Source organism: Ananas comosus, linkage group 22, assembly GCF_001540865.1.
Source record: "Ananas comosus cultivar F153 linkage group 22, ASM154086v1, whole genome shotgun sequence".
Lineage (NCBI taxonomy): Eukaryota > Viridiplantae > Streptophyta > Magnoliopsida > Poales > Bromeliaceae > Ananas > Ananas comosus.
The window spans coordinates 7965753-7979691 of record NC_033642.1 but is presented as its reverse complement, the minus strand read 5'-3'; the positions used below and the strand labels follow the sequence as shown (position 1 = coordinate 7979691).

The window sequence follows — 13939 nt, the reverse complement described above, 5'->3', positions numbered from 1 at the left end:
TCCTTTTCTCCGGGCGCGTCGCATATGGGTTATGGAGCCCCGCGCCGCTTCTCCGTCCGTGCGCGTCCTCATGCGACCTCCACCTCCTCCCTCCTCCTCTTCCACTCCCCAAAACCCTAATCCCCCGACCCCTTCCTCCTCGCTCCCCCCTCTTCCTCCTCCCCACACCTCCTCCTCCTCCTCCTCCTCCTCCACCACCACCTCCGCCGCCTCCACGGCGGCGGCGGCGGCGGCTCCTTCCTTCGATGGAGTCGTGGTCGTGGGGTTCGTGGGGAGCAGGGCGTCCACGGACGCGGCGCACCTCATCAACAGGATCGTCGACGCCAACGTCTTCGGCTCCGGCGGCCTCGATGAGGAGATCGTCGTCGCCGCTCGATCGGAGCCGAGACCTGAAGAAGAAGAGGATTGGTCTCGATTCCGAAGGGTTAGCTACTACCACGATGCGGAGAAAGGTATGGTGTTCCTACAGCTCTCTTCGTCTCTGTCCCTAACCCCTGAGGAGTTCGAAGCCGATGATCTTCGTGGAATGCTCTTCATGTTCTCCGTGAGTAATTTCTCCTATAATTCTCTTACAGATTCTTCATACTGTGCTTTACTTGTTCTCGAATTGAGGAACCCTAATCGTTAATATTAGGTGTGCCATGTGATTATATTTGTTCACGAAGGGCTCCGATTTGAGACCCAATTCCTGAAGAAGTTCCGGATTCTACAAGCCGCGAAGCATGCCCTAGCCCCATTTGTTAGATCCCAGGTATCACCACCGAGCTTAGTTCGCAAATCCCCTTCATCCAGTTCACTCCCAACTACTTCGAGAGCCTCTTCCATTTCGCCGCCCACCCGCCATGGCCGGACCTCGGCTATTTCTCTAATGTCGGGTAACAGCTCTCATGTTTCGGTTTTACCCGGCCAATGCACTCCAGTCATCCTCTTCGTGTTTACCGATTTTATGTTAGACGGGTCAAATAGTTTGAATACTTCGCCTAGTTCGGAGGATTCTGTTGATTCCTCTTCTCTTAGTCAGCCTTCTAGTTTAAGTGGATTGCCAAAACAAAGCTTGACACTTAAAGGCTCTGGATCGGTTGTAATGCTGGCTCGGCCAGTGAGTAAAACTGAAGGAAGTTTTAGGAAGAAGCTACATTCTTCTCTAGAGGCTCAGATTCGGTTCTTAATTAAGAAGTGTCGCACGTTGGTTGGGTCCGAACCCGGCCATTTTGGTTCAAGAGGTAGCAGTAATTTGGCTCACCTGCCATTGTTCTCGGTAGATTCGTCTAGGGTTGTTGCCCTTTTAGACCGAGCGATGATTCGGAAAGGCGATGCATTGGACTTCGTGACGGGCCTTATTGAGGATTCTCTGAGTTCAAAATCAGAACTAGATTTGTTCTCACTGAACAACCATTGCAATTCATTGAATAATGAGGATGTTCAATCCATAAAGGATTTTATATTAAGGCAATCTGATATGCTGAGAGGTAGAGGGGCCCTTCCAAGTAATGCAAGTAGCGGTTCTGTTGCTGGTGTCGGTATGGTAGCTGCGGCAGCTGCTGCTGCAGCAGCATCAGCAGCTGCTGGAAAAGCACTTACAGCTCCTGAACTCCCGAGCTTAAATAACTGGTTGTCTTTAAGCACTTCGATTCTCACTTCATTGCTATCTACAAAAATTGGATTATCAAGTGATTCTGGAAGCAACAAGTCATCGGCTTTACAAAGCAGTGTTTATGGGACACTGAAGCAACAGATTTCTCCGCAAGGAACCAAGTCTATTGAAGCTGCTCTATCTTGCTTGGAAAATAGCACAGGGCTAAACATGAAATTCTCCATCTCCTGGTGCCAGAAAGCACTTCCAGCTGTTAAGGATGTATATTTAAAAGATTTACCTGCTTTTTACCCAACTGCTACTCACGAAGCACAACTGAGAAAAGCTTTGTCATCTTTTCACTCGATGGTTAAAGGGCCGGCCATGCAAATGTTCTCTAAGAAACTTGAAGATGAATGTAGGTCAATATGGGAATCTGGAAGGCAACAGTGTGATGCCGTCAGTCTCACGGGGAAATTGTGCATGTACCAAAGGCACGATAAGGAGAAGCAGCACTCTAGCGGATATGTTTTCCTTCATGCATGTGCTTGTGGACGTTCCAGGCGGCTCAGAGATGACCCTTTTGATTTTGAGAGTGCAAATATCTCTTTTAATTCTTTTCCTAATTGCGAAGATAATCTCCCTACTCTTATACTTCCAAGAGCAAGTAGAGTAGAAGAATCTTTGCCAGTTGATTCGTGGCATTTGGTGCGCCTTGGAGGCACTAGGTATTATAAACCATCAAAGGGCTTGCTCCAAACTGGCTTCTGCTCCTCAGAGAAACATCTTTTGAGATGGATAATTTCAATTGAGAAAAGCAAAGGAACGAATAGCATGCCTAATAGTGCTTCCCCTAAATCTACTTTAACAAGTGTTTATATGGATTCTAAAACTGCTTCTTCTGCAAGTGGAGATGTAAAGAAGCTGGGTATAGTTCAAGTTTCAAGAGAATCTAAGCAGGTCATATTGGAAAACCCTATTAAACGACCTGAAATGACATCAATTGGTCAATCAGGTATTAGTTTCGGTAAAGGTCTTCCTGCTTTTACAATGAAAAAGCCCTTTTCTGAAGTTGTTGCTGGTAAAGCTATAAAAGATTCAGAGTTTCCTAGTCTTCAGCAAAGAAGAGAACCAAAACCAAGTGGAGAAAAGGGAATAAGACAAGTGATAGGAGATCAAACTGATGATCGCATTCATTCAGCTTACAGTAATCAAGCTCCTCGAACTGAAAATGCTTCTGTGGAAAGCGCAAACAGGACTACCTGCAACAATGATGAGAAACCCTTTTTGCAGATAGGGAGCAATATAGTGCCGGTAATTGTTGGGGCTGAAAGGACAAAACCAAGTAAAATTTTACAACAGTTTGTAGTTTACATTGGATTTGAGCATGAGTGCCCTTATGGGCATCGATTCTTGTTGTCTGAAGAACATCTGAAGGAATTTGAAACTCCGTACTCTTCTTCTGAAGACTTTGAAATAAATACGGAGAGCAAGAACGGCGTTTATGAAGTACCTCCAAATGTATCTGGAGTGGCTAATGTGGCTCAACCTTATGTAATGAAAAGCAATAAGTTGCAATCTTTTCGACCAGTTGATGATAAGGAAAAGCTTGAAGAAAGTCTAGCACAGGTTAAATTTAATGATGGGGGAAGTGCATTTTCTCTTTTGAATAGGAAACTGCCTATATATATGAACTGTCCACACTGCAGAAGTTCTGCAAAACAGGAAAACAAAAATGCCAAATTTGCGAGTACTATCTCGCAGCTTCAGCGAATTTTTCTTGTAAGTTACTGCAGTTGTTTTCTAGATCTTTAGAGTTTCTGATTTTTGTGTGTTTCTGTGGTTACTTTTTCCTGTATCTATATTATTCAGTATAGACTTCTAGTTCGTTATTCTTTTCTTCTGTTCTTCAAAATGCAGGTGACTCCTGAATTTCCTGTCGTATTAGCAACATGTCCGGTAGTCCAATTTGAGGCAAGTACTATTCACCACATTACCTTTTGTAGTTATCTCTATTTAACTACAATTTTTTCCTCTTTTTCCTCGTTTGTTTTGACCTGATAAATTTTATTGTTAAAAAAATTCCATTTTTGCTTCAGGGTTGATTTTATTCCCTGATGTTTGACCATCTTTTCAATTTAGTCCTCATAACAATTTAGTCCGGATTGTATGTCCGGCACATCAGTCAAGTCCTTCATTTAGTTTACTGCTAAAAGAGTTGCCGCATCAGCACCGTCTTTTAGACTTTTTATTGTTAACAATGAAACTCTGAGACCGAATATCAAAATCAGGATCAGCACTAAATTGTTAAAATTGAAAACTTTGAGGACAAATTATGAAATTGATTCAATTTTTAGGACATATTGTTACAGTTGAAATTAAGGATTAAATTCAGACCAAATTTCAGGTGCTAATTTGTAATTAATCCTGTTTTTCTTTTTGTTACAAACTCTTTACGATTGTTATATAGGTACATTCATAATTCCCAAATTCTCTCTTGAGTTTTTGTACCTATTAAATTACTTTTAGGACTCTTGCCTGCCTCCATCTATCTCTGACCACAACAAGCCACAATCACGATTTAGCATTGGCTGCCATGTGATTCTACCACCTGAGAGCTTTCTTACATTGAGGCTCCCATTTGTTTACGGAGTTCACATGGAGGATGGGAGTTTGCACCCACTAAATCACCTCGAGCATCGACCAGAGCTCAGTGCCTGGCTTGTCGAAGGGACAGCTTTGCAAGTTGTCTCTGTAGGACATGCTCAAGACGATGAAGTCGCTGTGCAGTGAGAAATCGATGGCGATGGTTCAGCACATTTTTAAGCTATAAAACTAGCTGCATATTTGATTGCATCTAGATCCATGAAATCAAAGGTGAGATTTAGAAACCACCTTTTGCTACAGTTTGTTAAGAGTCATTTGACAAAATCTAACTTCTCTTTTTGTGTTTTAGGATTTTAAGCTATTGCCTCAGTTGGTTGGAGAAAAAAGGTAGCTATTTGTCTTGAAAGGTTGCCTGATGCTAAGAGCTGAAAACCTTTAGTTTTAATTCAAGGCTTTACTCGAAAGAAAATGTAGCTGCTTTTTTTTTTTTTTTTTTTCGGCTGCAAAATATCACAATCAAAATTTAAACTTGTCCATTATTGAGAACCTATCTCGTAATATATAATTACTGTTTTTTCGTTACAGGTATGAATGGATAAACATAAACTTCATCTCATCTTTGATGCAATCGCGCAGCTGTGAAACACTTGTGCTTGTGCGAATGCATGCACATGCGTACGCAAGTTTTCTTCACATAACTTTTATTCTCATTACGGAACAGAATTAGGAAAACCTAAGCTAGGTATGCGGGGCTATTCAAGCCATTTTATCTTTTGTGTAAACTTCATGCCGATTCGCTAATCACTATCTATTGATCTTTGTCCTCTTGATGCAGGAAATCAGAGCTCTGTACCAAGTCCGGCGCTTAAACCGGGGGAAAGAATCGAATGCTTGAAGCGCGTTTAATGCACGCAACAGGTACATGATGTTTTCATCTAGAATGGATGGTGGTTGGTGGTTCCTCGGAAAGAACAGAAAGGAAAAAAGCAAAAAGGAAAGCGTGTAAAAGAGAGGATCATGCTCATGCTCGGATCATCGGTTGCCTCAGTGTTCTGATTTAGTTCTCTTTGTGTTCTGATTGACTTCTTCCTCTCAGCATTTTGTCGAACTACCTAGATGTAGACTGCATAAAATTCAGGTGTAAAGTGCTCTTTGTTGATCATTATGATACTCTTACCTTTTGCAATAAGTTTAGTGTCTAAGAATTCAATATGTTTTTTCTTTCTCTTCCAACCCTCGATAAATTTTCTATGGTATCTTTAAAATTATAGTTTATTGGATTGTGTTATTTGCTAGTTCGTTTGTGACGAATTTTTGCCCGGTTAAAGAACAATTAATTAAGTATTAGAAAAAAGGATCATAGAGTACGTCAATTCATTTTGATCTGGTTTGGTATTAAGAATGTAAAATTCTTTTTTTTTTTTTTTAAATTTGATTAGCGTAATAAAAATAAAAAAAAAATTTTGTATTTTTCTACCATATATAACACAATTTATTATTTTATCTTACTGAAACGCAATTTTTCTCCTAGTCTCGTATGGAGCCTATTAAGCGGTTGAAAACTGGCTTGTAACACACTGAAGTGTTATTTGATTTATTATTTATTTATTTATTTATTTATTTATTTATTTCCTTTTTGCATTTTATTATATCCTAAACTATAAAAAAAACAAAACCCCACCTTTACCAACCGCCGCTACCCGATTGGGTCTTTTTTTTTTGGTGCTCGAGCACGAAGAAGACGACGACCTTATCTCCAACTCTGTTGTAGTTCTCGAGCCTTCGTCCTCGTCTCTCTCCTCCTCCACAAACCCTAACCCTACCCATCTCCGCCGCCGCCGCCATGGCCGCTCACGCCGTCCTCTTCGCCGCCGCCTCCTCCTCCTCCTCCGTCGCCATGGCCGCGGCCCCCTCTGCTCGCCCTTTCCACTCCGCCCTCCTCGGCCACCGCCTCGTCCTCTCCTCCTCCTCCCTACGCTTCTCCGCCGCTGCCGTCACGCCGAAGCCCCTCACCATCATCGCCGCCACCAAGAAGGCCGTCGCCGTCCTCAAGGGCAACTCCCAGGTCGAGGGCGTCGTCACCCTCCTCCAGGAGGACGATGGTGCTCTCTCTCTCTCTCTCTCTCTCTCTGTGTTGTTGTTGTTGTTGTTGTTGTTACCTGTCTAAAGTGCTCTCTTTTTCATTTTGGTGAAATGTGTATGAATTTATTGGTTATTCTCATTTTCTGCGGTCGAATGTTTGTTCATGGTGACGATTAGTGTGTTTGAAGGGAAATGTGGTAACTTTGAACAAGTGTGAGGCGTGCTATACGGACACTCATGCTCTTAAAGGATTGTAGAATTGTAAATAAGAGTAGAGATTTAGTGGTAGTTTGAGCATATCTTCTTGCTTTTGACTTGGGTACAGAACTTGTTATGGTTATATATGGTAATCTGAGCACAAATTAGAGCAACTTGAGTGCCTTTCCATTGCAAATGGTGTTGTTGGATCAAAGTTTGATGTGCTCATCAGGTGTGTAAAACTCGGCCGAAGTTCCAAAAAAATTGGAAAAACACTTCCCACTCTGGTTTAATTCTACTTTTCAGAAGCCAGAGCATATCATTGAATTGAGTTCGAGCCCGTACTTATCTTTAAAGATTCTTACTTTATGTGGGAAATTTGTTCTGTACAAACCATAATTGAACAGTAAACTCCTAAGTATGTTTGTTGTAGTTATTGATGGTGTTGTTGTATAACATATAATACCAAATAGTTAAATTGTGCTGTTCAATCTCTACTAAAATGTAGTCGATTTTTTTATACTTATTGCTATAAGATTATTTGTACTACTTATATTGTTCTATAAATGGATTTGCAGTTTACTCGAATGGGGAAAATTTATTTAGTCTTTTTCTCTCCTATTTCTGACAGGTCCTACAACAGTGCAAGTTCGTGTTACTGGGCTCACACCAGGGCCTCATGGCTTTCACCTGGTAGGCTCATATTTATAGCATTTTTAGCTATTTTGTTTGCTTAAATCTACACGGCTAACATTTCCCGAGTGCTAATATTATTTCTCTTTGCAGCATGAGTATGGTGACACGACAAATGGTTGCATATCAACAGGTTTAACGATTACACATTCTGCATTTCTTGAGTTTTTGTTGTTAACTAGGCTTTCAGTGCACTAATCTCATATATTCACGTATCTTGCAAACAAAATACCTTAACGAGAAGAAAATCTACTCATGGTTTGGGCTTGTAGCATGTGTTGCTTATTGTAATGAACTGTTACCTTGTACTTCCAGGGGCACATTTCAACCCAAACAATATGACTCATGGCGCTCCTGAAGATGAAGTTCGCCATGCGGGTGACCTGGGAAACATCGTTGCTAATGCTGAAGGTATGTCTTGAAAATTTACCCCCCGAGTTTCTCCTGCATTCTGCAGAAAATGATCTGTTGTGTTTTGTAACTTTCGGTTGGTACAGGAGTGGCTGAGGCAACAATTGTTGACAACCAGGTAAAACTCAGATCCTGGAATCGATATGTAGCGTTTGTATGGCTTGCTTATAAGAATATTCCTTTTTTATCCTACCATCAAAAGCTTGACCTTCAATTCTTCTCCTTTATTAATGAGATTCACTGTGTTGTCTTTTAGATTCCATTGAGCGGGTCAAATTCAGTTGTTGGAAGAGCATTTGTGGTGCATGAACTCGTGGACGATCTAGGAAAAGGTGATAGTTAATATTCACTTTCTGGCCTGCTGTTTTTTTTTTTTTTCAAGAAGCATGCATCTCTTATATTTTGTTTACATTTTTTTTTTTCTTACTAAAGTAATTGTTGCTGCTTTGCTTTAGGTGGTCATGAACTTAGTCTTACCACGGGAAATGCTGGAGGGAGATTGGCATGCGGTATTGTATCTTTAACCATTCTGGTTCCTTTTAGTAGGCTTATTTTCAGTATCTTTCCAGTTTTTGCAGATGGTTAGCTTATTTCATGTCTTTAAGAAATCTTAGCATGCTAACTGCTTCTCTAACAAAACATAGCATCCTAGCTGCCAAAATTCTGCAAAATTTTGAAAAAGAACAGAGCACGAGATGAATACAATTGAGAGAGGTTAAACTGAGTAGGTTTAACCCTGTTTTGATGATCACTCCGAGAAAGCATTTGGAATTTATTTTATTTTTTAAATGTCATATGATATAACTTCCAGAATATCACGAGGATAAGTCAGAAGCTATAAACCTGATTGGAGATTAGTTGGAGTAAACTAATATTTTGTATTAGGAAAAGACTGCAGGACCTCATCGTCAAATTTGAGACCAATACCTTAATTTCTTGGAGAGGAAAGAGGATGAAATAAAGAGAATTGTTTTGGCACAAACCTGCGCATCGTGAGATAGTATAGATATTTGTAAGAAAAGTAGAAAATTGATATAGCTAGTTGATTTGTTTAGAAGGATCTAATCGTGGAGAGCTGGTGGAATGAAACCAACAAAGTCTATTTGGAGGTCAAAATGATAGTGACATCAACTTCTATTGGTGTAATTTGAAAAAAGACCAGTTTTTAAAATTATGTATTGCTTGCAACTGTTGAGATTAACTATTGGGGGAAAGAAAAAGGCTATATTGCTCGAAAGTTGAGAAATTGAATTACTGTTGAAGCGACATCGTTCTTTTAAGATTTGCTTTGACTTACGCAGCTCCATGTGCAGGTGTTGTTGGGTTGACTCCAATCTGATTGTTTAGTTCATGCATTTGAAGCTGTTGTTTAATGAAGAAACTGAAGCTTCTCTTGTAGTTTAATCCAGAACGAAACTAGTTGATATGTTGGGAGTAATGCAGAGACAGTATGCTTTTGAACTCTGTGCCTTTTTTTTTGTATTATCTCTCATATCTCTAGCAATAAAAAAGGCTTGTTTTGACCTTTGTGATTAGTGCAAGAAACTTCTGTGCATGTGGGGATCTTTTTTCGAGAGTTCAGCTTTAGTTATCTGATGATGTATCTTCAAGTGCAGCTGATGAATACACCATAGCAACTGATAAACAATTTAGCTTTTTTCATCTCTAATTTAGAAAGGAAGTAATGATTAGATTTAATGAATCTTATTGTCAATAATAGAAAAGTGAATTGCTATTAATAACAACTCAGAGAGATCAAGCAGTTATATTTTTGTACATTGGCCAAACAGTTTGTTTAATAATTGAAATTGCTCTTCTAATAAAAACCTGTGAGCAGGTGCTAAATGAGAAGATAATTATAGAAGAACTTTTTTAAGGAATGGCCACAAATAATGCATTTTATGATTAGATTATTAGCTGGAAAATTAATTACATTTATTTATTTAGGCTAATTAATTATTACCACAAGAAACTCCAATTGGGGATATTAATCCAACCACTTAAGAACTGCATGTAAGCTGATGTCTCTCAAAGCTTTGCTAAAAATGGTATACTTCACTATGCCAGCTTAATTTTCTCTCTAAAACATTTCTCTCTCCCTCTCTCTCTCTTATGCAAAGATCCATGGACAAAGCAGGTATATTAAATTTGATTAAACATGCTACACAACCAATGAGGGAGTTTAAGAATCTGGCATAAACCTAAATTGCTTTGTTTTACATTACCACTCCAGTAAATGAGTGTTTAATTAGATGCTAAAATCAGGGCAATTACAACAAAGCATACAAATGCATACCATATAGAATTAAACCCTATTTATTGATACCAATAAATTTTTTCTCTATGTTGATAGCATGATTAATAGGTCATGCTTTAATACTGTGTAATATGGTATATGTACATTGAACTTGTCTACTACAATATATTTGCTCAGTTAATATAATTATTTCACTACAAATATGTTAAGACTATTCCTGAATTTTTTTTTTTTATTACATTACTTTCTTTTAGGTAACATGATATTAGAATCTCTCTTAATCTACCTCATTTCCCAAAAAGAGAAGTTCCTAATTTCAACTCCCAACTCCCGTGTTAGTGCACATCCATGATTGTTCACTATATAGATTTTTTTTTAAAAAAAAAAAAAAACATGTCAAAACTATTTCTGAATCAATTTCCATTATATATTCATGTTTTTAGGATCACTAGGTTGTGACCAAAAAGTTTTTCAACATTTATCACTGAGCCAACTTAATTTCCACATCAGGTTAAATATGCGTCACTCAAATGTCCATCCACAAAAGATATTTCACTCCCTAAAAAGAGTGCCCAGCTCCAACACTACACATGAGAAAATAAAAGCTTCACCACAAAAAGCATAATGGTAATTAAGAGAAATAGGAACCCAAACCAACTTACCCAAAAAAAAACACAACTTTGATTAAGTAAATTAAAAACAATTAATCAATTAATACCTCCTCTAACTAGAGTATTAAAAAGAAGGTAACGGGCCGTTTCCATGTGACAATGTCAAAACCACGCTTTCCCTTACTAAAGTTTTTCATTTTATTTTTCTTATATATTTATATATAAAACAAAGTCCACTCCCTACTGAGTTAAGACGTGCACTTCACTGACACCTAATAAAGCTCTGATTAAGTCATTAAGGCTCTGATTAAGTCATTAATAAGCAATAAAATAACAACTGTATAATAATACAAACTAATAATGATATTAATTTAATGAGATATGGTGTGATTTCACTTGCTTACTCTCCAAGTCTTTCTCTCTCTCTCTCTCTTTCTCTCTCTTAATTCATTTATCTCATCAAGCTAACCAATTTTCTTCAAACTCTATGGTTTCGTTAGAATTTGGATTAGATTAAGGGACCGCTGTCTCTTAATTAGCAAGTCTTTTCTTGTATCTAGCTTTCAATTTGGACCAAGAATTAGGAGACACGAAAAAAGTTAATAAAATTTTATCACCACCGAAAGAGCGACTTGAAAATAAAACTGACTTTGATATTGACGAAATTTTTTTGTTAAATGTGATTATTATATTGATCAGATTCAGTGAATCTAGTATGCTCTCTATTAATAGAAAATTTGTTTTATTATTTTCTTTTTCATTAAAATGGGTATAAGAAATTAAAAAGTAGTGATGATAAAGAGTGAGAGTGAGAGGGAATGTGTGTATACACATTAACTATGGTGGCTGTTGATGGGCAGTTTTTTTTTTTTTTTTTGAGAGAAATGTTGATGGGCAGTTACATAAGCTAGTTTGGCTCCTTTTGCATCTTCTCCTTTTTTTTAATTTTTTAATTTCTTTTTGGAGTTAAATGTGAGGAGAGTTGGGTTGAGAAAGGAACAAAACTGATCTCATGAGAACAAAAAAGAAACTGATTCATTGGCCTTTTCTTTAGTGGTGGAGAAACCAAAACTAACCTCTAGAAGAAAAAAAAAAACTTCTAAAAAATTCATTTTCCACGTCTATTGCATCAGTATATTTTGTGCGCTGTCCTACTTGTTGTTTAACAAATGGTATGACTGAATTATAAGATGGAATACACAAACTAAAAAGTGCAGTGCACGATATGTATTACGTATCAAAGGACTTAAATTCGATATGAGAAACATTTTTTTATATTGTACATAGGTCAGAATTTTTATTTAAATTAGGATAACTTTCGTATTGCTACAAAGTAATTTAACTCATTTACACTTTGCCACTCCGTGGTTTAAAAAATACATTCCATCCCCCTATAGTTTAGAGCAATTTTTACTTTGTCTCCATTTGCTTCTTTTACAAATTTTTAATTTGTCATCTAATTTGATATACAAGTGTCAATGAAATAAAAAATCAAACCAGACAAAGTGAAACTTTGGGAACTACAAAATGATAAAATAAAACTTAGCTAAATTAACACCATGCACTATGTGTGGGGAATAATTTTTCCTAAAACTCTCTCTCCTCACGCACTCCTCCCTCTTCCAGTTGTTGCTTTAACGAGGATCCAGCTTTTACCTGGCCCTACTTTTTAATCAAATACAACTAACCAAAANATATTTTAATTTTTTTTTTTTTTTTTTTTTTGGGTGGGGGACTTAGATTAGTTAGCGCACTAATAGTAATGCCTCCATGTGAACCAACAGGAGCGCATAAGGGTCAGAAAACCACACAATGGTGACCCACGTGCCCACTATTATTTTCTTAAGTCAAGTCTAATGATTTGATTGAATTTTATTGCTCTCACACCTTACACAAAACATATAAATATATATATATATATATATATATATATATATTTATTTATTTATTTATTTATTTATTTATATATATTTAAAAAGTAGCAACTGGAATTAGGAGCTAGAAAGGAAAGAACAACCCCTTGCATTAACCTTCCCTTCCCTCCATATATATGAGAATGAAACGTACAGTTCATGTTGAAAAGAATCCAAAGAATCATCAATCAATACCAATTAAATCACATTATTATACATATCATAATAATTCACATAACCCCCCATAATTAACTTCCCCCAATATTAATTGTCCTTTTGTTTTTAAAAAGGAAATAAATAAATAATTTTTTTTTAAAAAAAAAGAGAGCATGAACAAGTGTTAATTGATTGATTGATTAATAATGACAATCTACCAAAGCCGAGGAGGCCGAGAAGAGCTGCTGCTGCTGCTGCTGCTGCTGAAACTGTGACTCTGCGAACGCGGCGACGCGTCCGTCGACGTCGTCGGAGGGGGCGGGGAGGTTGAGATCCAACGACAGAACTGCACCACCACCCCTCTCCTCCTTCTTCGATTCCGCCGCCTCCGCCGACGCGCTCGACAGCCTCGGCTTCTTGTGGCTGGCGCGGTGGCCGCCGAGCGCCTGGAACGACGGGAAGCACTTGCTGCACGTCTTGCACTCGTAGACGTAGAACCCGGCTGTGAACCTCCGGCTGCCCCCGAATTTCTCATTCTGCCGGTCGCCTCCTTGCCTCGCCGGCGGCAGCGGCAGCTGCAATTCCGGGGGTCGGATTTCGACGACGTCGTTGTCGTCGGCGGCGGCTGCGGCAGGAGAATCGCAGCGGCCTTGGGCGAGGAGGATGAGGCAATTGGCCGCCATGTCGTCGTCGTCGGCGGCGGTGGCGGTGCACCCAGAGGAGAATTCGGCGGAGGAGGAGGAGGCCGATGAGGCCGCTGCGGCCGGGACGGGCCGCAGCCGCTTGCTCCGCTTGCGCTTGGCGACCGACTTGGCGGCGGGGCTCTCCGGCGATTCCATTTCCGAGAAAACGGAGAGAGAGAGAGAGAGATGGAGGCGTTGATGCAAATACTAAATACTAAATACTAAATACTAAATTTAGAGTGAATGAATAGGAGAGGGGGGGAGGGGGTGGCGTTTATATATAGAGGGTGGGGCCTTTTTTGCGTCTTAATTAATAAGATTCCAAGCTCACAAGCACACTTACTCGATATATATGTTATATGTTGGTGTTTGTGATTATGTTTTGTGTGTTTGTGTGTTGGGGGGGGGTGTTTAAATATAGGCACAAAGAGAAACGCTGGATGGGGAGGTGAGGGGGGGAGAGGAGAGTACATGTGGAATTGGGTGGGTATTGGAGAGGTGTGGAGTGAAGAGAGGGTTGAGCCTTTTCTTTTCTTTTTTTTTTGAATTTTTTTTTCTTTTTGTTATTTTGGTAGGTTGAGTGCTAGCTATTGTTAGAGAGGGGGGGTGTAGGGGTGGGATTAATTAGTTTCTAATGATAGTTTAGGGTTTGTTATAAGAGAGAGAGAGAGAGAGAGAGATTTGGGAACATGAAAGAAAGGAGAGAGTGGGCCAGGATAAAAGGAAGCAATGGTACCTCCCCTTCACAAGTTAGA

General features: G+C 39.1%; 3 protein-coding genes across 4 annotated transcripts; 2 read left to right on the top strand and 1 right to left on the bottom strand.

Annotated features, from left to right (window-relative positions):
- Positions 24-5468, top strand: LOC109727284. Of its 2 annotated transcripts, XM_020257341.1 has the most exons (7): positions 24-544; positions 635-3355; positions 3494-3547; positions 4103-4450; positions 4530-4567; positions 4766-4922; positions 5016-5468. In XM_020257341.1, exons 1-4 carry the CDS (start codon positions 32-34, stop codon positions 4364-4366), a joined length of 3552 nt encoding a protein of 1183 aa, XP_020112930.1. In that variant the 5' UTR covers positions 24-31; the 3' UTR covers positions 4367-4450; positions 4530-4567; positions 4766-4922; positions 5016-5468. The 2 variants fall into 2 exon arrangements, with proteins under 2 accessions (XP_020112930.1, XP_020112931.1); XM_020257342.1 differs by lacking the exon at positions 4766-4922.
- Positions 5862-9129, top strand: LOC109727478 (superoxide dismutase [Cu-Zn], chloroplastic). Its single transcript, XM_020257619.1, has 8 exons — positions 5862-6282; positions 7092-7153; positions 7247-7286; positions 7469-7564; positions 7651-7682; positions 7821-7896; positions 8020-8073; positions 8878-9129. The coding sequence occupies exons 1-8, from the start codon at positions 6024-6026 to the stop codon at positions 8901-8903; spliced, it is 645 nt and encodes a 214-aa protein (XP_020113208.1). The 5' UTR covers positions 5862-6023; the 3' UTR covers positions 8904-9129.
- Positions 12702-13802, bottom strand: LOC109727114 (zinc finger protein ZAT5-like). Its single transcript, XM_020257012.1, has one exon. The coding sequence runs from the start codon at positions 13338-13340 to the stop codon at positions 12702-12704; it is 639 nt and encodes a 212-aa protein (XP_020112601.1). The 5' UTR covers positions 13341-13802.

Bases quoted from the DNA above. Each gene is read 5' to 3' on its own strand.
- LOC109727284 (XM_020257342.1), top strand. From the start codon at position 32: ATGGAGCCCCGCGCCGCTTCTCCGTCCGTGCGCGTCCTCATGCGACCT. The intron at 3,356-3,493 runs GTAAGTTACTGC...TTCAAAATGCAG, and splicing joins AGCTTCAGCGAATTTTTCTT to GTGACTCCTGAATTTCCTGT. The intron at 3,548-4,102 runs GCAAGTACTATT...AATTACTTTTAG, and splicing joins GTCCGGTAGTCCAATTTGAG to GACTCTTGCCTGCCTCCATC.
- LOC109727478 (XM_020257619.1), top strand. From the start codon at position 6,024: ATGGCCGCTCACGCCGTCCTCTTCGCCGCCGCCTCCTCCTCCTCCTCC. The intron at 7,565-7,650 runs GTATGTCTTGAA...CGGTTGGTACAG, and splicing joins CATCGTTGCTAATGCTGAAG to GAGTGGCTGAGGCAACAATT. The intron at 7,683-7,820 runs GTAAAACTCAGA...GTTGTCTTTTAG, and splicing joins CAACAATTGTTGACAACCAG to ATTCCATTGAGCGGGTCAAA.
- LOC109727114 (XM_020257012.1), bottom strand. From the start codon at position 13,340: ATGGAATCGCCGGAGAGCCCCGCCGCCAAGTCGGTCGCCAAGCGCAAG.